This window comes from Capsella rubella, unplaced genomic scaffold (assembly GCF_000375325.1).
Source record: "Capsella rubella cultivar Monte Gargano unplaced genomic scaffold, Caprub1_0 scaffold_1, whole genome shotgun sequence".
Lineage (NCBI taxonomy): Eukaryota > Viridiplantae > Streptophyta > Magnoliopsida > Brassicales > Brassicaceae > Capsella > Capsella rubella.
In genome coordinates, this window is record NW_006238923.1 from 1214808 (window position 1) to 1241580 (window position 26773).

General features: G+C 36.7%; 7 protein-coding genes and 1 non-coding gene across 9 annotated transcripts; 2 read left to right on the plus strand and 6 right to left on the minus strand.

Annotated features, from left to right (window-relative positions):
- Positions 1-492: 492 nt before the first annotated feature.
- On the minus strand, positions 493-3449 carry LOC17897259 (ethylene response sensor 2). 2 transcript variants are annotated; one of them, XM_023789907.1, is made up of 3 exons: positions 3213-3449; positions 994-2755; positions 493-915 (listed from the first exon to the last, which is right to left on the minus strand). In XM_023789907.1, the coding sequence occupies exons 2-3, from the start codon at positions 2737-2739 to the stop codon at positions 754-756; spliced, it is 1908 nt and encodes a 635-aa protein (XP_023645675.1). In that variant the 5' UTR covers positions 2740-2755; positions 3213-3449; the 3' UTR covers positions 493-753. The 2 variants fall into 2 exon arrangements, with proteins under 2 accessions (XP_023645675.1, XP_006306986.1); XM_006306924.2 differs by having other exon boundaries at positions 3163-3448.
- Positions 3450-4468: 1019 nt separating this feature from the next.
- Positions 4469-4539, plus strand: TRNAG-GCC. Its single transcript has one exon. It is a non-coding gene; the product is annotated as a tRNA-Gly (tRNA).
- A 797-nt stretch (positions 4540-5336) lies between these two features.
- Positions 5337-5922, minus strand: LOC17900627 (uncharacterized protein At4g14450, chloroplastic). Its single transcript, XM_006303130.2, has one exon. The coding sequence runs from the start codon at positions 5831-5833 to the stop codon at positions 5531-5533; it is 303 nt and encodes a 100-aa protein (XP_006303192.1). The 5' UTR covers positions 5834-5922; the 3' UTR covers positions 5337-5530.
- An 891-nt stretch (positions 5923-6813) lies between these two features.
- LOC17898381 lies at positions 6814-8896 on the minus strand. The gene is made up of 5 exons (XM_006304158.2): positions 8404-8896; positions 7722-7836; positions 7531-7620; positions 7342-7440; positions 6814-7159 (listed from the first exon to the last, which is right to left on the minus strand). Exons 1-5 carry the CDS (start codon positions 8607-8609, stop codon positions 7052-7054), a joined length of 618 nt encoding a protein of 205 aa, XP_006304220.2. The 5' UTR covers positions 8610-8896; the 3' UTR covers positions 6814-7051.
- Positions 8897-9537: 641 nt separating this feature from the next.
- On the minus strand, positions 9538-11128 carry LOC17898527 (RING-H2 finger protein ATL1). The gene has a single exon (XM_006303710.2). The coding sequence runs from the start codon at positions 10812-10814 to the stop codon at positions 9654-9656; it is 1161 nt and encodes a 386-aa protein (XP_006303772.1). The 5' UTR covers positions 10815-11128; the 3' UTR covers positions 9538-9653.
- Positions 11129-17946: 6818 nt separating this feature from the next.
- On the plus strand, positions 17947-18339 carry LOC17900327 (ethylene-responsive transcription factor 14). The gene has a single exon (XM_006305831.1). The coding sequence runs from the start codon at positions 17947-17949 to the stop codon at positions 18337-18339; it is 393 nt and encodes a 130-aa protein (XP_006305893.1).
- A 2185-nt stretch (positions 18340-20524) lies between these two features.
- Positions 20525-22017, minus strand: LOC17899959 (1-aminocyclopropane-1-carboxylate oxidase homolog 7). The gene is made up of 3 exons (XM_006306423.2): positions 21526-22017; positions 21107-21428; positions 20525-21025 (listed from the first exon to the last, which is right to left on the minus strand). The coding sequence occupies exons 1-3, from the start codon at positions 21984-21986 to the stop codon at positions 20774-20776; spliced, it is 1035 nt and encodes a 344-aa protein (XP_006306485.1). The 5' UTR covers positions 21987-22017; the 3' UTR covers positions 20525-20773.
- Positions 22018-22316: 299 nt separating this feature from the next.
- On the minus strand, positions 22317-26626 carry LOC17897877 (BTB/POZ domain-containing protein At1g04390). Its single transcript, XM_023790180.1, has 8 exons — positions 26527-26626; positions 26279-26405; positions 25677-26184; positions 25439-25572; positions 24923-25365; positions 23706-24830; positions 23469-23621; positions 22317-23087 (listed from the first exon to the last, which is right to left on the minus strand). The coding sequence occupies exons 1-8, from the start codon at positions 26610-26612 to the stop codon at positions 22655-22657; spliced, it is 3009 nt and encodes a 1002-aa protein (XP_023645948.1). The 5' UTR covers positions 26613-26626; the 3' UTR covers positions 22317-22654.
- Positions 26627-26773: the final 147 nt, after the last annotated feature.

The window sequence follows — 26773 nt, forward strand, 5'->3', positions numbered from 1 at the left end:
ACGAAACAGCTCTCTCTCTCTGTATTAAAAAAAAATAACACACACACTCACAGGGAAACCCAAAAAAAAAAAAAACCTTATTTTATTAACAAAAAAAAATAACTTAATTAATCTAAAACTCTTAAAAATTCTTAAATTCGTATGTATAATGATTCATACTGTCTTTTTCCACACTCGTCCAATCGACTAATATAGATCCAAAACAACTGAGTTCACATACAGTCACTTTTAACCATTTACTAATTATTTTGTTTAATTTCTATAATAACCATAACATAAATTGTTTATAAATTTTATAACCAAATCATTGGATTTGCCTGTTTAAGGGTTTACTAAACTAAATACTATATCAAATATTTTACAAAAGGAGTTTAGGCTTTGTTAATCTTTCAATCGGTTTTTTTTTTTTTTTGGTCAAATCTTTCAATCCGTTTAAGAATACACACTTAGCTAGTTTTGTTTGCTCTACTTAACAATCCAACTACACATCGATGAGACAACAAACATAAAAAAGAACATCCTCGGACACACCTTTTTAAAAAAAAAACTTTCAGTTCTGTTATCCAGCAAGTAACAAGTCTGAACCATAGCTTTTGCCTACATGATAATAGGTTAAACCTAGTTAACTTTCTTACAACCAAACGACAACGTTTTGCGCCTCTCGCTCTCTGTTATCTCAATCCGCCCTACTATTTTTACAAATTTTCAGATTCCACCCTTAGGTCTCTTTTCTACTACAGTCCACCCCAATGATCAGTGACTAGTAGATGGCGGAGTTGAGGTTTTATACGTTTCTCCAGAATATCCACCGCCCCGCGACATTACCGATCGCCGGAGTTGGAACCTGAAAACAACCGACAGGCTTTTCACCAAACCTAGACCATCCTCCACAACCCGAATATTCCCTTGCATGTACTGTCAACCAAACAAAATTAGAGTTCAAACCAAGTTTCAGCTGCAATAGCAAAAAAAATACAAACACAATTCTCTAACCTTTACAATATTTTGGCAGATGTCGAGACTTTGTATCTCCTCTCCCTCCTCCAGGTTACTACTACTACCACTACTACTACTATTCTCTTCACCTTCTGCAGCTACCTCGAATCCGAATCTAACTTCGATGTATTCTTTGGAATAGCATTGTCGCCAAACCGCTTCTTGGTTATTTTTCCTCTCTAATACTTGTGAGTTTCCGCTTTCTGGTAAAACCCATAAAGTCACATTCCCTTTGATCTTGCGGTTCACTAAAACCCCAAGCATATGCAAGATCACTTGAAACACCCTTCTATCATCGCCGACTACGTAATCAGGCAATGCTCTATAAACTTCAGCTGAGAAACCAAAACCGTTCCCCACGCATAAACACCTCGCCAAGCAAACTGTTTCCTTCACAACAGAATGCAAACTAAAATAATGTGCCTCTGCAGCGCGCATTCTCCCGCTGTTTATATCCCCAGCGTTGTTTACAAGCTGTAAAAGTAACTGGCTGGTTCTCTTCATCACATCCACGATAACCGTCTGGTTCTCAGGTAATTTCCCGTCCTGAATTATCAAAGGAAGCAACCCGAGAATGGACCGCACAGGACGCCTCATTGCATCACTCATCATCTGCTCGAACGCAGCCTTGGCTTGATTAGCTCTCAGCGCATTCTCCCTTGCCACCTGAAGCGCTCGGTTCTGTTCCGCGAGTTTCTCTCTCATAAGCTGAGATTCTTCAAGAATCACGGCATGAGAGATGGCAACCGCCACTTGATCAGCAACAACCTTAACAATCTCCAGCTCTTGATAAGTCCAGTTCCGGGCCAAACGCAACGGAAGCACACAAACCAAGATTGCATAACACATGTGGATAGCCTCAGGTGTTCCACCTTTGAAGTTACAAACCCGAAGCATGGGGACTCTTATCCCAACCGTAGGACCTGGTTTGCCTCGGCTAGTCATGGAGGCAAGCGCAGAGCCAGGGCTCAACATATTGACCTCTTCGCTTCTCTTAATCCTCACAACATCAGACTCAGTAATCGGTATTGAAAACTCACCCACATTCTCACCATCAGGTCTCAACTCATGCGTCAGATTCATCTCCGTCTTGATCTCATTGGGGATCCAAACCGCACAGTTCTTGAGCCCCAAAGTCTTGGACAACTCCACAAGCGTCGTGTACAGGATCGTGTGGCGATCGAGAGATGTCCTAATCTTGGTAGTGAGCATACGAACGTGCAAACTGGTCTCAGTCTGCTTCATAATGATGCCAACCTCACGATCAAGCTCTCTAGTCTTCTTATTCAACATGAACTCACGAACCTTAGCCTTAAGGAGCAAGGGTAGGAGAGTGACCAACGAGAGTGCGGTGAGGAAAGAGACGATCCCAGTGAGCATCTTGAAGACGGTGACAGCTGTCATGACCCAGGACGAGTGAGGGCCGTAGGTGAAACCAGAGAGGAGATGGGTCATGCCACAGAGAACAATGAAGGCTATGAACTCGCACACGACCCAATTGTACGGTGAAGGCACATTGGTGCGGCTAACGAAGTAGAGAAGCTCGATTGGGATCGAGAAATAAGCGATAGCGATAAGAAAGTCGCCGACTTTTTGCGATTCGAGGATTGACTCGAAGCTAAAGAAAATGTCTTCGTCGTCGCAGTTGCATATCGACAAGCTATCGTCGTCTTCCCCGGAGGCGGCGACGGAGCCGATTAACAACAAGAACACAAGCCATTGAACTAACAATGTCTTTAACATCGATTACTGCTCTTTCCTGAGAACAAAAAAAATATTAATTTAATAAATTAAAAAAAAAAAGGAGAGCTTTTGCTTCGTACCCAGAATCCAAATTCGAGAGTTTCAATTAAATAAATATGCGTCAAAGATTGGAATTTTGAAAGACTGTTCCTTTACCGATGAAACATCTTGGGGAAAATCAAAAATCAGAAAGATGCAAAATTCAAAACTTTGGTTTTAAAGAAGAGTAAAGTTAATTGAAAAACATTATGCGATTAAGATTTTCTTGTTTCACCAACCAAATTTATTAATCACAAAAATATATGAAACGATGAACAACAAAAAGAGCAAAAATCTACTGATTCCTTACAAACATGTGCAATCGGGGGAAAAAGCAAAATCAGATGAGGAATAAAACCATATCACATTTTCAGAAAGCAGTACCTGCAAGTAAACTAGTCTTAAACAAAACGATCAAGCCAAAAAAATCTCACTTTTAAAAAAGTTTACGAAGGAAACGAGTCTCAACACTTTGTGGGTTTGTTCTGTGAATGTCTCTCCCTCGATCTCATGAAGCTCATCAGAATGTAGAAAGAGAGAGAGAGAGAGAGCTCTATGGGAGTAAAATTTGTGTGAAGTCTCAATGTCTCTGTCTCTCTCTCTCTCTTTGTCTCTGTCTCTCTGCGTCTGCGAGTAAATTTACGTTTTGAGGAGAGAGAGAGAGAGAGAGAGAGAGAGAGAGAGAGAGAGAGAGAGAGAGAGAGAGAGAGAGAGAGAGAAGAAGGAGGGAGGTGGGGCCAAAGAAACGGTACATGAAGAGAACATAGACGGGCTTTTGGTTTGGAACACAACACGAGCACGACATCTTCTTCTTCTTCTTCTTCTTGACCTTACGTGGACTCTTACCAAATTCAATTCCTCCCCCCTTTTATCTTTTTCTTTCTTTTTTAGGTATACATTTCTTATTCATAACTGTAAATATCCTATCTACTACTTTTATTGGTCCTTTTTCCTTTTATTTTTTTTTATATGAAAATTGGTTTAATTTTTTCCTATTATGGATGATTTTTACATGGATTTTAAAGATATTAATTCGATTAAATGAATATAATAATACCATGGGCTCGGTATGTTTGATGTCTTATTATATGTTAATCATTCAATAATTTTGCCTTGTCAATGATTTGATCGCATGACTACTATATCAATGTTTTACATTGAAACAATTAGTTCTTTAAACAATCATAACTTAACGTATTAAAAATTAAACAGGCTCACATGATAAACATAAGTTAGTTAGTTTATTCAAGTACTGCTTCGAGATATATAAATTTTATAGACTATTAAATAAACATGCATACTAATTTTCGGGGTTTTCGTTTGTAACACGTTAGACTGACCAACCTAGCTAGCTTAAGACATGATTTAGTTAAACACTCCATCTTTTTATTCAATAACATACCGAATCAATTTTTTATTTTATTTTTGTGCGGGGACCAACCGCAACTTAACTCTTTTCAGAAAATGAGTCTCTTTTTAGTGCAAGCAGCATCTCTTTGGATCCAAATAAAATCACTAAAATATATATCGCTTTTACTACTACGGTACTATATTTTTATTGGCAATTGTCTCATTTGGGTAATTGTCATTGTACACATGAAAAACCGTATATTTTGATTGCCCAAGTAAATTAGTACAAATAACAAAAACTACGATTATATATTTATTAAATGTATCGTCAGTAACAAACGCACCAGTGGTCTAGTGGTAGAATAGTACCCTGCCACGGTACAGACCCGGGTTCGATTCCCGGCTGGTGCAATATTTGTTTTTTGAATTCAAATGTATTTTGCCACGTGTCGAGTGATGAACACGTGCTGGTTCCTTTAACTTTTTCAGTCCACATTCTGGTCACAAAAACACAATACAAATGTCTCTGTCTTTGAGAAATCCCTGTGTACGAATGAATGCATGCATCATAAATACTTCTTTATCAAAGAAATAAAAGAAAAATAGATGCATGTACCTTTTCCATATAAGCCAATACATATGCAAATCAAAACAGATGTACACAGAATCATCTTTACTTTCTTTTTGCATGAGACCACAGAGATCTTTGTCTATAATTAAAGTAAAGGCGAGATCAGTACAAGACTAGTGTGTAAAGTGTTTTGATAGACGTTTCGCTTATAAGGGCATGCAGGAGGGGAGGGACTGATACGGTTTGTATACGGATCTGAAAACTTCTTATTAATTTATACGTTTCGGTTTCGCGTAGTATTTAATGTTGCCTTCTTTCTTGATTTCAACTATACTACGAACAGACCTAAAACTCTTATAATTAGCTCATGAGTTCCAAGATAAACCGAACTATATTAAATTATTAATATGTCGTTCTTTTTACTTTATTTTGGTCACCTGCTTATACGGCTATCAAATGATAAGAGAGTCTACAACTGGAAGAAAACACCTATATATTAGACATGTCTAATTTACTTGCCGAAATTCATTACGAAAATTTATATTTTGTAGTGCCAAACGAATATCGATAATTAATTACAATTGCCACATAAATTATAATGCAAAGTTACATAGTATAATGCGAAATAAGAGTTATATTATAATTCATGGTTCAACTTACATGAAGGAAATAACAACATCAATAACCAAACATACATGTTGCATAATTAAAGATAATACATAATATATAATATGTTAAAAATAAACATAACATATGTAATTTTATCACATATGATAAGCATAATAAATATTTAGGTATTTGTTTGCTAGACCTAATATTATCAAGAGAACGTTAATTTGGCCATGCAAACGGCTGGTTCGATGACGGCGCAGGCTGGTAATAAAACGGAGCCGCAGGGTGCTGCCACTTCTTGAAAATCGGGGGCTTCTCCGCCTCTTTTCCCCACCGTTGGTCCTCCCTTTTCACTACAGCCGATGGCTTATGCGGCGGCGACTCAGTAGGTGATAAAAGAGGAATAGCCACTTTCCAATTCGCTTCGGAAGGGTTTATCTTTAGAGGCGGTGGAGCACGCCGCTGCAGCCTACTCGACTTTCGGTTCCCTCCGGTGGAAATATTTCTCGCCGTTGATGACATCGCCGGAGCTTCTTGTTGTAAGTTTTTGTTAATATCTTTATATGATGAGTAGGCGTGTGTATATATAGAGAGAATGGAGTGTTTAAAGAGTGTGTGCTTGGCTTGTGTTTTCGTTAAACGGTCGAATCTCTTAATTTTTTGCTTTTTATTTTGTGTCAAGTGTTTTCCCTTTTTCACTAGTTAGACTAAACTACTAAATTATATGTTTGACTATATTCTCTTTTATGAGGACTATTAAAAATAAAAACAAGCACCCGAATATAAAATTTTGAGGTTAAAAATTATCCAAATTTTTGGTATTGTTGAGTTAATTATAAACACACAAAATTATTAACTCTAGGTCCTTTATGTATTTGGCCTAAATATAGGTATTGTTAAATTATTCAGCTCGTGACAGTTATTTCCGAAGCAAAACAAATTATCTCAGTTTAATTAGTTGTTTTTTTTGGGATTGTTCGTAGCTTTTGTTAATATTGAATGAGTTTATTTCTAAAAAGCAAAAGATAAGTGATAAAGACCATATGAACGAACTTTAGACCAAAGAGATAATATAACTTTTTTTTTTCATATACCAACTTTAGACTAACCAATACCTTGATTACCTATTTATTTATTTTGAGAGATTTTGTGTGCCACATATAATGGAAAGAATCATATTCTAGTTTAAAACAAAAGGTAATATATCTTTGAATAAATTAATCAAAAATCTCTTATATTATAATTATCACATAAATAATTAGCGGTTTAGGTTCTCTATACACCTTTATTCAAAACACAAGTCAGATATGACAAAATTTATTGATGTGATATCGTGTTAAGCTTGTCCGTTGGATTTATTAAACTAGACATTCCAATGTAAATACAACTTTTTATAAGTTCAAAACGGTTGTAAGGAATTTGACCTGTTTGCATAACAAAATATCGAGCCAAACAAACCCACGGCTCTAAACGGGATGATGACCTCAAAGGCCAAAACAATAAATCATATCTTCTCGACCCAAATTTAATATCACTGGAAAGAATAGTATGATTTAGCAGAAGAAAACTCGTACATCCCCAAAGTTAAATCAAAATTAATAGAGAAGAATACAAAATATGGTTGATTTTCTAATATCCTACCAATAGAAAAAGAAACAAAAGTTGAAAGGAGATAAATAACGGTAATGCTTGGAGAGACCCGAAGCCTGATTTGTCTGTGGACGAGAGAATGGAAGAACTCTAAGCAGCTTTAGGCTTGGGAGTCCTTTTCTTCAGAATCACCTTGGAAGTCTTCGTTGAATTCTTCATCCCGATAAAAAAGAGCAACGCCCCGAGAAGCGCAACGCTCTGGGATCAAACATCAATGCAAAAGAATGAGAACTCTATCAAAGAGGATTTGGGTTTTCAGAAGAGGCCCCAAGGGAACATTCTTCACTCAAGAGTAAGTTCAGCTCGAAGAACAAGAACCTGTCCCATGGCAAAAACAAGCTAAAACGAGTAAATGATGAAGAAAAAGTGTTTAATCAAACCTGCAGGAATTCAGTCAATAGAAGAGAGAACTGGCGGTCCTCGGGTCCGTAGTTGTAGAAATCATACAAAATGGGACTAATAACCACCAAGTAGACAGCCTAAGAAATAAACAAATTGAAATCCAAAGTCAATACAACAACTTAGCTTTGGATATTATTTTTTTTAACAAAAAGTGAAGAAATCCTAACCAGAAGATAGGCACCAAAGATGTTGCCGATAACAAAGAGTAAGCCTCCAAGTCCTTTCAGAGCAACAATAGTCCATACCACTTGTTTCACCTGTTGAAGTTCGTTTTCCAAGTCAGACAGAAACATAAAAATCTAGACAGCATTAAAGACAAGGAACCACTACTCAATAAGATAAAGAGCAATGTCCATACCTCTAAGTTGGGCAACGCTACTCCAAATCTGGAAGAGAGATGGGCTTTGGTCAGATCAAGCTTTGGAGCTAACTCTTTAGCTGCTGAACCACCGTCAGCTCCAAAGTCATTGAACCTAAATAAGATGTCCCGAGATGCATAGTCATATATCTAATTAGGTTCTAAACATAAGACTAGAGAGTCAACGAAGAAACAAGGGGTGAAATTCTGAGCCAAACAGATTTGTATTCCCATATGAACAAAACGGCTACTATACGATAAATTAAACTCGTTTCCTAACAGAGGAAAACTTTTTTTTAAGTGCCCTCCAAAGCAGTGGGGGATAAGATCACCAATGAGCAAATCAAACATTGATAGATAACGTATTCACATAACGTATAGGCTATAGCTACAAAACTGCTGAAACCTCGTGGGATGCAAAATCGATTAAGGAATTGGAAATTTGAATTAAGAAAGAGATGTGGATAGTAAAAGATCAACGGACAAAAGAAGTTAAAAAAAAAAACAAAAAAATCCCTAGATTTACCCTAGATGTTGGTTCCTAGACCAATCAATATCATAAATCTATGCGGGAAGAATCTCAATTAAATCGGATCCAGCAAATTCGCTAGGAAGAAGATGTCGTCGAACCCTAATCACAAAAACAAATCGGGGAGAAACGAACGAGAGAAAGAAAACTCACATTTGCCAAGCGGAGAGGATGAATAGAGAAGCGAAGAGGACTCTTCCAAGGAAAGAGAAGAAACCCATTATCTTTCTCTGTCTCTCAAGGTGTGTCGCAGGTCTGATCTTTCTCGTCGGAATCTTTCTCAGGTGGAAGCTTATAATGTTCCGTTCCTCTGCTTTGCCTTTTTTCTTTTCTTTTTTGTAAAGAAGTAAATCTTTCATTCAATTATAACAAACATCCCAAACCGAAAATAACCGAACTAGTTGAAGTAAACCAATTATTCAGTAGTTGTTATTGGTTTACTATTATTTATCAAGAAAAAAAAAACATGGTTACATAATGTCATAAACTACAGTCACGGTCAGCAAAATCGGGTCGTCGGCAGGAAGTCGAACACACCAAACTCAAATATTCAACCATCCAGTTCTCATCTTATAGTGAGCGCAGAGCTTTCAACGAGACGAAAGCAGTACCCATCATCGATTTTGCAGAACTCCACGTGTCGCGAGAGAAGGCCTTGTGGAGAAGATCAAAGACGCTGCAGAGAAGTGGGGACTATTCCAGGTGATCAATCACGGCGTTCCTTTAAGTGTTCTTGAAGAGATGCAAGATCATGAGCTTTAGAAAACTTACTTCACTTGTGACGCCTAAAAAAGATTTGTCTACTACCTTACTACCTTAGGGCATCCTCATAGACTAAGATACCCCCACTTTTCCAAAGAAAATTCTTATATAACATACTTTTTTTGAAAAAGTGGGGGTATCTTAACCTCCTAAGATACCCCAACGAGGATGATCTTACTCTAATAGAGAGACTCTAGCTCTGTTCCACATGGCTCCTGAGGTTATGTTCTGTTTTGTGGGCCTTCACGCCTTTAAATAGCTTCTTGGGCCTGTTGTATTTAGTTTGGGTTATATTAAAAACTTGAGAAAATTACCAACGCATTAATGAAAACACTGTACACTGTGACTCCTATACTGTGACTCCTATGGCACTACCTACGTATTTCAAGTACTCATCAACTCCTTTGACTTATCAACAGTGAACTGTGAACACATATAGCGGAAAAAGGAAAAAGCAGTGAGCACCTACATGCATATATATATATAGGTGCTCACTACATACAAAATCATATATATATGTCTGTCTGTCTCTCCTACTTCAACCGTCAATGACAATCTTTTATAAATTCACCTCAGAAAAATAACAAATAAAATACACAAAATCAAAATATAAAAATAAAGAATGAAGAGAAAAGCTACAATTAGGGTTCCAAATAGACTGGTAATATTGATGAACTTTTCGAACTTCTACTACTTCCAAAAGAGAAGAAACATCTCTTCATCACTCTGTTATTACCACTAGGTCCACTACTACTGCTACTATCTTCCGTATAACCTCCACCGTCTCTGGCCACAGGAATCTGCTCCTTTCTCCTGCTAATCGCTTCTTGCACAGCCAGATACAGCTGACGATCCGCTGATGAATCCATTGATATCGATCTTCTTATGAGCTGAATTTCACCAAATTGCTCATTTTTGCCTCGAGTATTGATGCATTCGTCTCCCATACTTATCACTTTGTGAAATTTTCTCTCCTTCTTATGCATTGCTCGATAATCAATGTTTCTAGGCGACGTACTGATTAATTTTGGGGTGTGTCCGGTTACCACCTCGTCCAAAGCAACCCTTTCTTGTTCCATAAGGAAGTCTCTGTCTCTCACGCTTTCTCTGTTATTACCATTACTGGCCCCAAGCTCGATCACGACAAAATCATCGTCACCTCCTAATACCATACCGGGTCCAAGGTTCCGGTTCCGAGAAGGAGGGCTGTTCTCCGGGGAAGAGCTCGGTGCAGAGATTAGGTCGAGAGGGAAACTTGCATCGCAAGAAACGCTGGTTCTACACAAGGGACAATTCGCATTCCCCTGAAGCCAAATGTCGATACAGTCTATGTGAAACACGTGGCAGCAGTTTGGAATAATCCGCAGCTTCTCGTTTTCTTGAAACTCGTTCAAGCAAACAGAGCATTCTTGAGAGCTCTTGTTCTGATCTTCTTCTCCTGCAACAACGTCTCTCTTCTTGAACTTAAAGATTGGGATAGCTCTAATGGCGGATTCGTCGAGTCCTCTGTTGACTTCATGAGGGGAGTAAATCATTAGAGGGTTTTGGTCACTGCTTCGTCTGCGGCGGCGGAAGATGTCTATTTGGTGCCAGTTAAGACAGCATTTGATCACGAAGATGTAGTAACTCACAAGCAAGAACGCAGTGGCTAAGATTCCGACCACTGCGATGGCGAGAATGGGGAAACTCGTGCCGGAGGAGCTTGTTCGTGGGAAAATAGGGCTTGTGAAAGTCCTCGTTGGAGGTGGCGGCGGCGGAAATACCAAGTTATTAAAAGGGTTACGACGGTCTGTTAGATCCATTAGACTACAAAACAAAAAATCTAAATGAATATATATAGAAAACTACCCTTTAGGGTTTGAAGGCAAAAAAAAATCAAGGAACTAAGTAAGTTTTTCTATTGAATCTTCTCTCTTTCCCAAATCAAGAATCTGAAGTGAATGTGTGTATGTATATATACGTATTTGCGTGTGTAAGAGATAGACCAGAATAGTAGAAGAGGTGGAGGTAGAGGAGAAAAACAGAGATGAAGCAATGCAATGGAAGAGAGAGAGAAAGAGTTGGTGAGATTTCTGAGGCTCTTCTTATATGATTCATTATATTTATTTAGGTTATCGTCTTTCTTGTTTTGTCAACATTTAAGTCATCATCTTTTCTGAATCTTATACAACTATTAATTTTTATTTTCTCGATCTATGTGACTCGTTGGCTGTAAGAGTTGTTTATTCAAAACAATTTTTACGTACTTCTTTAGTGAGAGGAAAACAATAAGAAAACAAGTCTTGCTTATATACAAGTGGACTAATTTAATTGACATTTTGATTATAATTGAGTTGGATCTTCTGATTGTGAAAGTATTGTTTGTCCATGAAGGTTACGTTTATATTTAATTCATATACATATATAATGATGATATACTTGGATTCGCTAATATAATGGTCCTTTTCAATTATTAGAATCTGTGAACTCCAGCTAACCACACTTGTCGGTTGCTAATTAAGTTGATCTTCTTACGACAGTCCTTTTTTTTTTTTTGGGGGGGGGGGGGTAGTCAAAGCTGCGTTGTAATGTAACAAGTTATGTGTAAGTCATTTGCTCAAAATTCATGGTTAAATTTGGAAACTATAATAGCTTGATATTGAAGGTCTAAGTATATGGTTCGAACCGGTTACAAAAAGACACAAGGATTAGTAAAAGAATTCTCCTTTCTGTGTCTAATCCAGTCGAGAAATAAATTAAGAAGGAATGAGAAGAAAGGGTCAAATCTACCGCAAGAAAAGAATGAATCCGAAGTGTTGGCTTTGAATTTTAACCTTTATGTTTTATAGATCTATCTACAAGAAATGGGAAGATTAAAAAAAAAACTTTAAAAACGACAATGGCAGACAGAATAAAATAAGATAAAGAAGGACACTGTTTCCATACTCTATCGTGTTTATATGTTGAATAGTTCGGCTCACGACAGAAGAGAACAGAATAGGTTCGGTGAGAAATACAGTTTCGTGTCATATTTGAATTTTTTCTTCTCTGATAGTTTCTTATCTTTAGCAAATTTAAAGTAAAATACAATATACCCTCAAGATTATCTGTTTCAAATACTTCTTCGAGTCATTTTAGGTACGTATATGTGTATTAAATTATCATTTAAGTGACTATTTATTTATAATCGACTTTTGCATGGAGATGGATACCTTTGCAAGATATACTATAAATTTATTATTGCGCTCTCAAATTTTTTTTTGGTTAACATGATAAACTGAAAACGTGCACACGACGGAGACAATCACAATTGTAAAAATTATGTAGTGGAGGAAATCACAAATCGACAAAGTTAGATTCAGATCCATGGTTGGAAACTTACAAAAAAAAAAAAAATACAAAAATACAAAAAAGTACCAGAGCAGAGAGCAGCAGAAGAATATTTCACACGTAAATATAATCTTTCTTAAAACAGTAATAGTACTAGAAAAAACAATGCATTCAGGAAATTGTAGAAAAAAAAAACTGAGTTAGTTTACAGTTTTCACATGACAAAACAGCTGTGAAAGCGTTTTGGTTCATGAATTTAGGTTGCGAGATATATAAACATTTCGAAATTTGGTTGAACTATTTCGAAAATTGAATTAGTTTGAATGTAACACTAACAATTTGACTTTTGACTTGAGACTACGAATGAGAGAGGTTCTGAGGCTGAGAGGGAGTCATCGTCATGCGCCACGTCAACCACTAGGTCAAAGAGAGCAACGGTGAGGTGGATCAAGCAGCACGTGATGGTTGGTCGGTCACGTGAGTGCGTCAGACCCATCGGGGTACACGTGTCTCCGAGATGAAACTCACTCGACTTCTACTAGTTTTCTTCGTTTTTGTTTTCATGTTGGAGATTCTCTATAAGTAGAAAAAAAGCTTTGGCTCCTATGTAATGTACGGATCGATGATCTCAAACTAAGGCTTGACTTTGTTTACTTTACTATAACATTTCAAGAAACTAAGAGCAATCTTGGGTCAACAACGTATGTATTTGAAAATCGTTGATATATGTGCGAGTCAAAACATCATATTCCAATGCTTATTTCATTTATTGGCGGATCATTAAATGAGATCAAAATTTTCATAAAAATACAATGGCATATATCTTTTTTTCTTAAACTTTATCCATCAACCTGTTGTTTCTCCATCTATACTATTAATTGGGGATCATTTTTAGTGCAGCTGTGTGCGTGGACCACATGTGGGTCACGAGTAAATTTGGTGGGCTGGCCCATTATGTTCAGTGTCCAGAGATTATGCCTATATCTATTACGCTATTCTTTTACAAATCTTAACCTGAATATATTTGTGTAAATATATTATTTGATACTGATTTGGAAAACAAAAAGACGAAGTTAAAGAGCTAAAACTAATCGTACATAAATTTATATGAGTATCTCTAACTCTAATCGTTTCGTATTTTTTTTTTGTTTTGTAATTAAAAGGATGTATTTAAGTAATAGTTAAAAATTATAAATCTGAAAATTTAATTAATATATTATCTGGTTATAATTTTTTTTTATAGTAAATTTCATTTTTTTGTGTCGAGTTAAATTATGATACTATTAGTTAGTTATATATCCGCTTCATGGTGGGAAATATGTTTTGATCGATATTTGGTAATAGAAAATAAACAAATTATATTTTGGACTTTTAGAAGCTTCATCTATGTATATGTTAATGGTTCTTATTCATTCACTTAACCTTTTATTAGCTATAGGTTCCTTCATGGACGTTGCCGATTATATATATAGGAAGATTCTCCTTATAATATATGGTATTCAATTAGTAGAATGTAGGTTCATGCACGAAGACATAAAAGGGCTTTATGAAGTCTAGTCGTAGCTATATATATTGTCCCCAACCTCGAGAGAGAGCACTTACACTAGTCGTAATGGAGACAACAATTGAAGATTCTGATTCTTATTCAATCCAAACCACACAAACTTCGTTTTTTCCTCCCCATGGATTATCATTAGTCTACTACAATAGAATGAACGTTAATTCCAATTTTCTTAAATTCTATTCTCTTAGTGTTGAATTAATATTATTAGATTCATTACGCCTTTCAGTTCAAGAAAGACGTCAGAACTGTCGATTGAGAAAAAGACTATTGAACGAATTATTGTGTAATTTATTTATTTTTATACATGCTCTGATTAAAAATTATAATGAACATAAACTCCAATAATAAATAAATCATTATGAAAAATGTGAATTACAAGGATATGAATTGTGCGTTTTAGATGTTTAACAGAAATAGAATAACCTAATTGGAATGCACTGTGGGTTAAGCATACCAGGACCAGGGTTGAACTTTTTAAGCTATATTTAAGATATTATAGTTTGACATATTATAGTTTTACAGTTTATCAGAAATAAACTTTTTGGTGAAAATGTAACCAATACTATGTTTTTCTTTCTTTTTTTTTTTTTTTTTTTTTTTGGTGAAAACCAATATGTTTGTTTAATTACATGTCATTAAAGTCAAGTCATAAAATATGTGTCGTGGACCTTAGGAGTCAAAGCCAAGTCAGATTTAAACGACTTCAATAATAAAACTGAAATCATTATTTTAAATGTGATGTGAAAGGGAAAGGTAATCGGATATAAAAGAAAGGAAGGCAAAAAAGAAACTCTATAAATCTCTTTTGTAGACTTTAAATAAATAAAAATAGATTTGGAATATGTACGGACACATTCACATATCGAATCCAGGACCAGGAGCAGCCAAAAATGGCTAACTAATGATTTTTAATAATACATATATCTATACATAGATTTATAAAAAAGTAACAAAAATAAAACTTAAAGAATTATATATATATATCTACTTTATGACCATGATAGAGAGATTTTATTATGATCACCTACTAGATACATTGGACATATCCTTTTTTCTTTTTTTTTTCAACTGACTTAACGTTAATCGTAGATATTGTTGATGTTGATCTCACAATTCACAACTCACTAGGCTGCATGAATAAATCATCAGGCAAAAACACACGTGAAAAATAGGGTTAATAGATATATAAGTTTATAAAATTTTATATATTTCGATATATGCATTGAGTAATGTAAACAAAAAAAAAAGAGATTTACGAAAGAAAGACAGGCTATGGAATGTTCACTTATACGTAGGAACTAGGAGGAATGCATCTTCCGGTAGAAGTTTCTTAATGAAAGTGACCCCCTAATGTTAATTTTATGGAACTAATTTAGCGATTAATTATATTTTATAAAAACTTACATATTTAATTATAATAAGATTCAGATTCTAGAGTATGTAAGGTATTCGAAGAGGTTGCGGATTCGTGTTTTTTCAAGATTTTAGTGAAGATACAGTTCCAGAACAGCTTGCTGTGAAGGTCAGGAAGCCGCATCTGTTCAGACGCCTGAGACCACATCAGACGCCTGGGATCACATCAGACACTTGAAGTTGTTGACATGGAGTCGTGAGATGACGTGGCAAAGCTTAAGTGGATGGAGTGACGTGCTAAGGAAGATTTCTTGCTTGGCAGCAAAGATAGAGACGAATTGCGTGTGAAGATATGGTGAATATTCTTCACATCAAATAAGGAAAGGATAAGCTTGACAAGCAAGTATATTCCGTTTCCGTGAGATCCTCGAAGATCCTAGGGTTAGGGTTTCGAGTAGTGAGTATAAATAGTCTAGGGTTTGGCCACGAGCCATTTTGAACACTTTAGACTCTTTGTACGTGATTGTATACTTCGAAGCTAGCAAAACAAAAAGCTGAGAAGGTGAGTGTTTGTTTTCTCTTGGGACTACACGGGTGTAGGAGAGATAGGTTTAATGCTCGTTCTTTAGTCGGGTTCAATTCTATTGGTAGGAATAGATTGAGTAAGAGCCGAGACAAAATTGTATCATAGGAAAAGATAAATTTTGTTAATAAAGATCAAAGGAGAAAGCGTTTGCTTGACGCGTTCCAAGCTTAACTGTCTGTGCGTTTCTCTATACATTTTCATTTAGGTTGAGTTGTTTTACGTGATCTTGCATGTGTGTGCTCCGTTCAACTGTCTATTCCATATTATTGATGAGTATTCAGTTAATCTAATCGATGACAACACATTAACGATCAGATATCTTAGAGAATAATAGCTACAAAAAAAAAAATACGTACCACAAAATCAATGAAATTCTTAATTCTCAACCTATCATAAGCTTGATAATTGATTATTATATAAATTAAACCACCACGATTTTTAATTCTTAAACTTTATATAAAATGAAAGTATGATATCTTAATAAATGTTTTTAATTTAAAACAAGTAAATCGTATATGCAAGCGTGAGATGCGAAGCATAAAATCAAATTGCGAATACCTTTTGTATTTGCGTTCACAACTTACAAATGATCTCTCTCACAAAATTATTGGAAATTTATGTAAACATATATATATATATATATATGTATATATATGAACATAATATTTTTATTAAGATTTGCTTAATGCAATGATCAATACTTACATCTGAAACTTGAACAGATACGTTATAAGTCGTTAACTAGGCATAATAATATTTGCCAAGGCCAAGTGAATAATCAGATGTAATCGCAGATCACTAATCGACAATTAATGAAGCTAGCTCTTATATATTAATCTGATCCTTAATTAGAGTCGCATAACCAGAAATCTCATCTTAGTTAGCTCAATTTGGAGTTTTGGACTTGACCGATCCAAAATATTCGTAAACGTGTTTAATTTGCTTGGATAATGTATATTCGTAAATCGTAAACTTGATCTTAAGAGTAGTAAATTAATTGGTTGATCCAGTAATATATTCCGAACTGTTTATATAATAAAAATAAAATATGAAAGGATGTGAAAATACAATTGATCACAAGATGAAAACATTTATGGGAAATGTAAAGTCATGTCAAAGAACTTAATTTTGGAGAGGATGATCAGATCACTAGTCAGTAGTCATATCCCCAAGGCGTAGATTCTGCGAGTAATTGAGAAAAGTTGAAAACATGAAAGTTGGTCCAAGGGAGAGAGAGAGAGAGAAAGTCGGTGTTGAGAGAGAGTAGCAGGAGAGGTCAGCCCACGTGCGCACTACCTGCGAAGTCATACATATTCCCATGGGTCCTCTCTACTGTACTTTGGTTCTTTCTCTCTTTATTATTCATTCACTACACATCATATTTTTGGTAACAAGATTCCATTGCTGTTCCCATCAATACCACCATTTTGTATTTTTAATTTTCTGTTTCTCTTCTTCACTTTTTATTTTGGCCAAGTTCAACTTGAGTTTATTAACTTCAAAACATCTACAAATTAGTTTTATTTTATTTTATTTATTAGGTTAGATTTGTTTTCGAAAAAGAAAATAACTATCCGAATTGATGAAAATTAATTCAGTATACTAGAGTTTAAATTTTGATACATTGTAACCGGTCTTTTTATAATCAGCAGTTGCTTTCCGATATGTAAATTCAATATTAGTTTTGTTTTTCTTGTAAAGATTCAAAATAAATATATAACAGATTGGTAGCAGCTGATGCCAAATATATTGAATTCATAAGACCAATAGCTCCCTAAGGAAAAATCTATAATACAATATGGAACATCTATGTTGAAAGAGAGAAAAAGGTATAAAGAACATCTCTATATAAGATTTTTTGATAAGTGGATGGTTCGAACTTACGAATATTAGGTTAATGGACCCACTTGTTTCCTTGCCTATAAATTCCCACAAATCAAATCTCTTTTAATCCATGCAAAATTAACACACAGAGACAAACATAAAAACACACACAGACGCTAAAACTTGTGTACGTCTCCAAACTCTCATACATCCCTTCTTTCTTCTTCTTCTTCTTACTCACTTTGTCTTTGTCTCTCTTCTCACACACAACATTATACACACACAAACACACATATATATGGATCAAGGAGGTCGTAGCAATGGAGGAGGAGCCGAGCAAGTGAAGTTCCGTGGAGTAAGGAGACGGCCTTGGGGAAAATACGCAGCGGAAATAAGAGATTCGAGGAAGCACGGAGAGCGTGTGTGGTTAGGGACATTTGACACTGCAGAAGACGCAGCTCGAGCCTATGATCGAGCGGCCTATTCAATGAGAGGCCAAGCCGCCATTCTCAACTTCCCTCATGAGTACAACATGGGAGCCGGATCCTCTACCACCGCGGCTAACACTTCTTCCTCTTCTAGTCAAGTTTTTGAGTTTGAGTACTTGGACGATAGTGTTTTGGATGAGCTTCTTGAATATGGGGAGAACTATAATAAGACTCACAATATCAACAATGGTAAGAGGCAATAAGTGGGATAATGCAATCCTAATAGAATGATGATCCAAGGTTTATGTGACAGACCATAAAAGAAGAAGAACAAGAAAATACTGTTTTCATTTATATTGACCAATAAATTGTAATTGTTTCTGTGACGAATAAGATCATGTAAGCGGGGTCATCTAAATATCTGCAAGACGAGTCCTTGTAATTAGTTTTGAAAATGTATTAATGAAAATAATGATTTTATGAAACATCCTTTTACGTGTAAGCTATATGCTTTGATATTGATATGTTCGTAACCTTCATCATGTGATAGGATTCTCTACGTATACATATGCTTAAATGTTTTTTTTTTCTTTTCATAAATCAAATAGCTAAACATCTATATTTTGAAATCAGTGTTATATATCACATACATTGTTGTATATTATATAGCATTTTCAAGTACGCTATGTTTTACCATTGCTTCTTAATCCTATTTCATGTATAAGCAGCAATTGAGTTGAGTTTAGTTAAAACCAAACCCAAGTATTGTATACAGGAGTGTATCTGTGTATATTTTCTGAATATTTGTTTTGACTTACAGTACTTATATGTGAGTGAGAATATATGTAAAAAATAATAATAAAAAAAGTTTCGGTCTCAAGATAAAAATAACTTGAATGTAGGTAAAAACGTATAATAGGTTTTTTTTTTTCTTTTTTTTTCGTATTATAGGTTAGACGATACAAATATAATAAACATGAATAAATAGTTTGGTTCAGGTTGCACTAAATTAATTTGATGTGGGGCTCAGCTTTTAAACATAGTAGGTATAATCACAAACCCTCTTTTTCCGTTCACACGCACCAATACTTCGATGGCTTCGTCGCTTTTGGTCCCATCGGCGGCTGTTGACGACACACCGGCCTCAGTCAAACCTTCTAGTCAAGTTTCTCGAAAACCCTTGATGCCGCCGCCGATAGGTCAGGTCGAGAAACCGCTCGCCTTGACGCACGAACCGTACGATAACGATCCTGAGTCTCATCGAGGAATGCGACTCTTTACACGAGTGCGTTCTTAAATCATCACGAAACCCTAACTCTGAATATTCTGAACTCTGGTCGAGTTTCCAGACAGGGTATTATATAATCTGATGCTCTGTTATTAGTTACTATTCCGATCGAATTACTTGATTTGGATTCATACTCGAGCTGAAAAAGCTTGCTTTTGTTTGCAAGCTCCCTATGCTCAACGCTTATGAATTTGTAGTTTGTCATCATCTTCACAAACCAAATAACATATTACCTCAGTTGAGAAAGTAATTCAATGAATATCTCTGTTCTTTAACCTCTTTCTCAAGATTTCTCACAAATACAAGAAGAACGTTTCTTGTACTAGTAGAAGATTATATAGAGAGAGAGATGTAGACAAATACGTCGATGATGTATCTTGTAATTTACTTATTTTGTTATAATGTGAGCGAAGACAAGTTGTATGTAGAAGACACATCAGGCAACAAGAGAGATAAGCGGAGAGGAGACGACCACAAAACAAAACAAAAAGCGTTGTTGGTTTTTTCGATGTAACAAAGAAAATAATAAAAAAAGGAGTATTTTTTGGTCTTATTGAAAACTCTTCTATTTAAACACAGGCATAGATACAACAATTACACAAATATCTAACTTGAAGATTAAACCCACCAAATAAATGGCTAATCCATGTATGATATAAATACACCATTTATAAAATCTTTCGATTTGCACCATGGCTTTTCTAAAGCACTCATAGATGGAATCAGTAATTTTGTTTACTTTTTCGTTCTTAGTTGAATCCAGGATCAGTTCTGATCTAAGGATTGGAACTAGAAACTGGTTGCGGAAGTAAAAACGACCAAGGAGTTTGGAAATCAGAGAGAACCAGAAAAGATCGTAAGCGTCAACCAAGAAGCTCATGCTGTCGAAGACGATACCAATGAAAATGTAAAAGAGCGTTTTCGCGACGCCAAGTGCTGCTTCCAGGACTGCTTGATATTACACTTTGTGTTTCTAGCTAAACGAGTTCAATTAGGGAAAAAGAAAATGATTCTGCTCTTTTTTTTGGATGTGTTGTATTGATATTTGGGCACGAAGTGGTTCTCACGATTATTGTAAAATAATTGTCTAGGAACTGACTTTTTAACAAACTAAAAAGGTAAAGCAATATATAATATCAAGCAGTTTCATAAACATGGAATGGTATAATTAAAACCCTGATTAAATAAAAATTTGCATCTCTAGATCCAATATAAAACATTTACTATGCTATAAATATAGGAATATGACTGGTAGGAATTAGGAAAGCACAAATGTTTCGACACAACATTTTGGTATAATGGTTTAGTTATTGCAGACCCAAAAACAGAGAAGCTTTAACTTGGATAAGAACTTAGATCCCCACATATATAGTTGCATCAAACTGAATATTGGTCTTAGACTTATCGTTTCATATCCTGTAATGCGACAGATACGATGTTCCATCAAGACCTTTCTCAATGTATCCCTTGGAGTACTCTGGTGCAGTGAATTCTCTGTATTTTGGGGGATTTTCTTCAGACAGAAGCTCCTTTATTGGTCCGTAAACCGTGGAATTTTCATTCATACACGAGCTGAAAAAGCACGCTACTGAGACCCTCGGTCCAACTCTGTTAGCAAGCACCCTATGCTCCGCGCTTCTGAACTTATCGTTCGTCATCATCTGCACATACCAAATAAGAGAAACTTAGCTAAGAAAGTAATTCAAATGTACGTCTTCGTCAATGTCTCTTATACTTTAAACCTGCAAGAAATCTCCGATGTTGATGACAAGTGCCCCAGGAAGAGGGGAGACATCGACCCAACAGTCTTGATGAAGAACTTGAAGACCCCCGATGTTGTCCTGAAGAAGAATGGTGATAAAGGTGTTGTCGGAGTGCTTGCTTGTTCCCAAAGTTAGGTCAGGTTGTGGACAGGGAGGGTAATAGTGGCATATCATATGCATACCCTTCATGCAACCCATACTCTTAAGGCTCTCTGAGCTCAAACCAAGAGCTTCCGAGAGAAGTTCAAAGAGCATACCAGCTACGCTCATCACGTGCACCGAGTATCCCATCATAGCATCTCTGAGCCAATTAATAATGTTCAATTTATTTTTATATATCTTAAGTAGTTAAGTATTCCCTAAGACTTAATTCACAATGAAAAAAAGAAAGTAATTACCTGCAAGCCACAGGGATCTCCTCTGGGTTTGGAGGATCAGGAGCCATGTAACAAGCGAAAGAGTCTCTCCAGTTACCAGAAGACGAACTGTACAGTTCGAAGTTATTGTGGTAGATGAATGTTTTTGCGAAGTCAAGGGAGAAGTAAGATTTCTTAACCTCGGGATCTTCGTCATGAAATCTGACAACTCCATCTTTAATATCATCAAGAACACTTGAAGGAACACCATGGTTGATCACCTGGAAGATTCCCCACTTCTCTGCAGCGTCTTTGATCTTCTCCACAACGCCTTCACGTGACACTGCATCTACGTGGACGCCTGAAAAGTCGATGATAGGGACTGCAAAATCCGATGCAGAAACACAAGGTTTCTTGTCGTCTAAGGCAACTGGAGGAAAGCCAAAGATAGGAGGAACCTTGGTCACTCCATAGGAGCTGTCGATCGAGTTTTCGGCCACCATTTGTTTTTTTTTTAATCTCTTCTTTCTTCTCAAAGATTTGTCACCTTAAAGCTGGTTATATACGGAGCAAACACCAAGAAGAAAAAAGAAGAAAGAGATGAGGTAACATAAACGTGGAGAAGGTCATGCTAAAAACGAGAAGCGTTACAGATCGACTTATTAGAAGACAAAATTCAGAGTTAGGTCTTCCTTATGTGTCACCGATTATATGACCGTTTCGTGAAAGCTTAAAATTATCATGTTTCGTGGAAATTAACGTTATAACCGATTCAGGTCCAAAAAAAACCCTAATTATTTTATTGTCCAAAAAGGCGCTAATTAATTCAAAACTTGTTCGAAAATGGTTCAAAGATAAACCTTGTATAGCTTACAGAAATTACTTTGTACATTACCTTGTTTAGCTTACAAAAAATTTCATGTGTTTTTTATCACTATAGAACAGAAACGATTCTTTGACAAAATCCCACAACAGATTGCTCCCTATCTAAAGAGACCAATGCCACTGTATAACAGGTACGATCTTCAAAAGGGATTGTGACGACAAATTGACAAACTATACATCCCGGATCCTTTACATGGTAGATGATGTAAGGATATCAAACAGGACCAAAAAGCCTCATAAACTCTCAAAAAGGTCAAAGCCCTGTTTAACTTTTGCTTCTATTGATTTAACCACCCTGTTGAGAAAACTGAACAGCAGCTGTCCGAATCAAGTTAACCAGCTCGTCATCTAGCTCATCGAGCTCACCTGAGTCACGAAGCTGATGATATATAGGAGCTGCATGATTAGCAGCCGCTTCCACCAGTTTCCACATCGAGAAACTTGCAGCTAATTCGATTGTTTTGATAGATAACTCTCTAGAGGATTCCAAGCAAGAGAGAATCACATGAGCGCAATCGTTTTGAAGATCTTCCATAATCCACCATTCAGAAAGCGAGTATATCTCCACGTAAGCTTGAAGCTCACCCAGTTTTGTCTCGTTGTCCATGTTGTTCCACTTGCAACCAGATGGAGGGTTTGGCAACTCATCAGAGTAGAACCAACGCACAAGCTTTTTTAACCCCAGCCAGCTCACAGGAACCTTTAGTGTATCCAAATGGCTGCAGATTTTTAAGATCCAATTATTAGATGTTGAGTTTTTTATTACTCAATACATTTATTCTCTGCCCACATTAGAGTAACACATACAGCAAAAATACCAAATAACTCCTCAGGTTTTGTATAATTAGAGGTGGATACACATTACCAAAGTAAATCTGACTCGCAGTTAATTTTGATTTTCTTCTGGATAAACATGATCTACCCGATGGGGTTTCTATTAAAGTTGGCGGTGTAATAGATACTTGAAATTTACTGGATGTATGGTCAGTGTCCACCCCTAACTAGAAGGGGCTTGCTTTAGGAAAATCCTAGAACTAATACAGCCACCAACATATAGTTCACCAAAGAAAATTAAGTGAACTAAGAGTAATGTTACATACCTCTCTTGCATCCCGGACCGGAACAAGGCACGTAGGTATTCACAGCCTGATGACAGTATAACCCGGTGAGAGTGGGCATGGGGAGATGTTGAGGAACACAAACGGCAGTTGAAGCCAGGCACGTTTGTTTCTTTAGGTAGTAATATCACATCCCTGAAATTACAAGAATACTATCATTTATACCTGGGTTTATCTGTTTGTTAAAGTCGAAAAGTTTAATGAGACTGATAAACTTACGAGAAATGGATTAGTTTAGGAGTGAGGGCAATGGATATATCAATCCCGGGTATTGAAGATCCCCACTTGGGTCTTCGTCTGCAGAGCATCTGCTGCAGAACCTTTGCCTTACAATGTCTCGCCAAAGTTTTCAGCTTTTTCAGCATCGTGATTTCTACTTCCACATATCCAGAGTAAGCGAATTCCAATAATTTAACAAGTGCCAAAGTATCCACATTGGCAGATATGCGGATTTCTTGAACGGTTCTCTGAGATTTCCCAGTTAATATAGTTGAGCTACTGTGAGCTCCTTCCTTGGGAGGCAGCAACATTGGACACCTGACAGCGATAATAACTTTATTTACACTTGCACTATTCCCACTAGCAAAAAGAAGTCGCATATCAATACATTCCTCATCTTCATAAGCTCCCATGAGCCTTTTCCCCAAGTTATGTTGGAAGCCATAGTATCCAAAATAGCTTAGGATATGTGCAGCATACCACCTTGGACCAGAGCCATAAGTTCCATCCCGGATTTCCTTAAGTGTAGTGCATAACCGATCTATCAAATTTTCCCTATTCATTGAAATTTCTTCAGTGTGATTCTGTCCAGAGAATAAATAATTCACCAACTCGGCCAAAGCTAAGAGAGCGTATAGAAGAAAAGTATCTTTGTTGTCCCAATCTTCTGCACATACCCAGCAACATATCCTCTTTTCGGAGGTGCTTTGGGTAGAAGGAGCAAAACTTGATGCTCCAATATTTTCCCAATTCCTTTGATACCAGCTGCAGAAAGATAATAGGATCTCCAAACCCTGGTTTCTTAAAATGAAATTTGCATATTGAGGAATCGATGAATAGCATGCAGAGCCCACCAAACAGACGGTAGTTTGTAGTAGATTTGGCAGTATGTAACTTCCAGAGGATGGAATATAACTCAAGAAATTCACAAGGGAATTCAAATTTTGCTCACCACCTTCTTCTAGGACAAATGACAGGGTAACTCTGGCCCTCGCTGATATGTATTTGGAGGGAGAATATATCATCATTAGCACTGCTCTTGATGCTGACTCGCTATGGGAGGCGCTGAGAATATCATTTTGACATATTTGATAGCCTTTCTGAACCGAGCTTGAAAAGGTCAAGCTTGAAAAAAGGTCGAAAGATAAATAATCAGAATAGATAAGATTATATCCAAAAAGAAGCGGTTATGAAAAACAAAACAACCAGTGTCTTACCATGCACATGTGACAAGAAAGTCGAGGCAGAGTTCATCTCCATGCAAAATGGAATCAAACTCTCCCTCACAGTGAGCTGCCAAGAATCCAATTATATCCCAAACATATGACCTCAGACTAGGAAGAAAATTCGCATTCAGTACCTTCTCAGCAAGTGAAATTTCTTCTTCCTGAGACACACAACCATCCAAGGATTGACTTTGAAAATTCTCCACAACAAGTCTAAGAAGTACTTCAGAGATCTGATACTTCCAGAAATAAAAATGATGTTTTCCTTCCCAACGAGTGATTAGAGCCAGTTTACAAGCCTCCACAAGCAAAGACATCTGGTCATGTTCAAGCTTTCCTGAGCTCAAGGACCACTTACCCATAGTCTGGACAATCGCCTTTACTAGTGACTCAGAACACATGTTTATCATCTTCAAGCACTCTTGGTTACCTGTCTGAGCAACGGCCACTGGTTAGAAATACAAAAAGATAATCAAAATAAAGGTCAGCAGGGTGCGGCGCAATTACCGCAAGCCTTTGTGCTAGCTTTAATCCTTCAATTCGAGCATTTAGAGGGCTTGATTCCTCTATGCAGTTAATCATCATAGCTAACATAGGCTTCCCGTTGTCAAGAAGCTCATTTGCACCATGGCCACAAAGAGCTGACAGAAAAACAGAGAAACACCCACCAAGGGACAAGTTAGGGCCAAATTTACTTGGTAGGTCAGGAAAGAACATAATACCTAATTTTGACAAGCATATATACCTAGAGAAGAATACAGCTTCAAAGTTGCAACTCTCAAATCCATATCAGGCTTCTGACTAACACTCTCCAATATACTCATCAAAGCAGGGTTGTGCCAAACAGAATACCTTGACTGAGGCAACTTCAACATTATTGTATTCAAAAGCGAAGCCATCTCTTGAAACCATTCCACTGACATACTTCCCTCAGAAAAGTTCTGGAGATTAGCAACGACGGAAACCACGGTTTTAGAGTCTTCTAAAATCTTCCACACTTCTTTCTCCTTCGTTTCTCGAACATTCATAAGAATAGCGTTCAAAGCAACGGCACAGGCAAGGCAAACTTCCAGTTGTTGACAACGTAAGAGAGGTGATAAAGACTCCACGAGATCCAAAGAATAGGATTGCAAGATAGAAGAAGGAACAGTACGAATCAATCTAATAACTACATTGACTGCCAAACCCACCACGGCTCTGTTCTTACACCCTAGAATAAACACCAAGGCCCCGGCTATATCAGATATTGAATCCTAAGCAGCACAAAACCCAAAAAAACAAAAAACAAAATTGGAATCAAGCAAGACAATTACAACAAAATTTGAACAAGCACAGATCAAAACAGACCTTGATAAGACGATTGTGAGCTGTTGCTCGAGAAAAACAATCAAGGAAAGCTGAAATCGACTTCACGACATGCCTTTGTATCTCGATATCAGTACACTTCCACTTCTTCTCCTTCTCATCACATACCCTACCAATCAATAAACAAATTTTCTCAGGAAATCTATTCAAAAAAAAAAAAAGAGGAAACATCAAAGCAGCCTCAGAGAAACAGGGAGATTGAGAGTAGAGAGAAAGAAAAAAAAGAGGACCTGAAGCCGAGATTGAGAGCGTGATAAAGACGTTGGTGAAGTGTATTGATGTGGCCGCTGCTGTTTCCTCCCTTTGACGACGCCATATCTGTCGCCGGGTTTCTCGTTCTGGCTGATATTTACCGGCGGATGTGATAAATATAACGGAGACAAATTGACACAGACCACCATCCTTTTAATTTGATAATGGGCCTTTTTAGTTCAACGATAATGGGGCTTTTTTGGTTCGACAATAATGGGCCTTTAA

What these genes read in the sequence shown, in the direction of transcription:
- LOC17897259 (XM_023789907.1), bottom strand. Translation starts at nt 2,739, where the DNA reads ATGTTAAAGACATTGTTAGTTCAATGGCTTGTGTTCTTGTTGTTAATC. An exon ending in TCTGCCAAAATATTGTAAAG is followed by an intron (nt 916 to 993) that starts GTTAGAGAATTG and finishes TTTGGTTGACAG; the next exon opens with TACATGCAAGGGAATATTCG.
- LOC17900627 (XM_006303130.2), bottom strand. Translation starts at nt 5,833, where the DNA reads ATGTCATCAACGGCGAGAAATATTTCCACCGGAGGGAACCGAAAGTCG.
- LOC17898381 (XM_006304158.2), bottom strand. Translation starts at nt 8,609, where the DNA reads ATGAAAGATTTACTTCTTTACAAAAAAGAAAAGAAAAAAGGCAAAGCA. An exon ending in ATCCTCTCCGCTTGGCAAAT is followed by an intron (nt 7,837 to 8,403) that starts GTGAGTTTTCTT and finishes CATCTTATTTAG; the next exon opens with GTTCAATGACTTTGGAGCTG. An exon ending in TATTGACTGAATTCCTGCAG is followed by an intron (nt 7,160 to 7,341) that starts GTTTGATTAAAC and finishes GTTTGATCCCAG; the next exon opens with AGCGTTGCGCTTCTCGGGGC.
- LOC17898527 (XM_006303710.2), bottom strand. Translation starts at nt 10,814, where the DNA reads ATGGATCTAACAGACCGTCGTAACCCTTTTAATAACTTGGTATTTCCG.
- LOC17900327 (XM_006305831.1), top strand. Translation starts at nt 17,947, where the DNA reads ATGGATCAAGGAGGTCGTAGCAATGGAGGAGGAGCCGAGCAAGTGAAG.
- LOC17899959 (XM_006306423.2), bottom strand. Translation starts at nt 21,986, where the DNA reads ATGGTGGCCGAAAACTCGATCGACAGCTCCTATGGAGTGACCAAGGTT. An exon ending in GAGATCCCTGTGGCTTGCAG is followed by an intron (nt 21,429 to 21,525) that starts GTAATTACTTTC and finishes TAATTGGCTCAG; the next exon opens with AGATGCTATGATGGGATACT. An exon ending in ACATCGGAGATTTCTTGCAG is followed by an intron (nt 21,026 to 21,106) that starts GTTTAAAGTATA and finishes TGGTATGTGCAG; the next exon opens with ATGATGACGAACGATAAGTT.
- LOC17897877 (XM_023790180.1), bottom strand. Translation starts at nt 26,612, where the DNA reads ATGGCGTCGTCAAAGGGAGGAAACAGCAGCGGCCACATCAATACACTT. An exon ending in GCTCTCAATCTCGGCTTCAG is followed by an intron (nt 26,406 to 26,526) that starts GTCCTCTTTTTT and finishes ATTGATTGGTAG; the next exon opens with GGTATGTGATGAGAAGGAGA. An exon ending in AGCTAGCACAAAGGCTTGCG is followed by an intron (nt 25,366 to 25,438) that starts GTAATTGCGCCG and finishes GCCGTTGCTCAG; the next exon opens with ACAGGTAACCAAGAGTGCTT.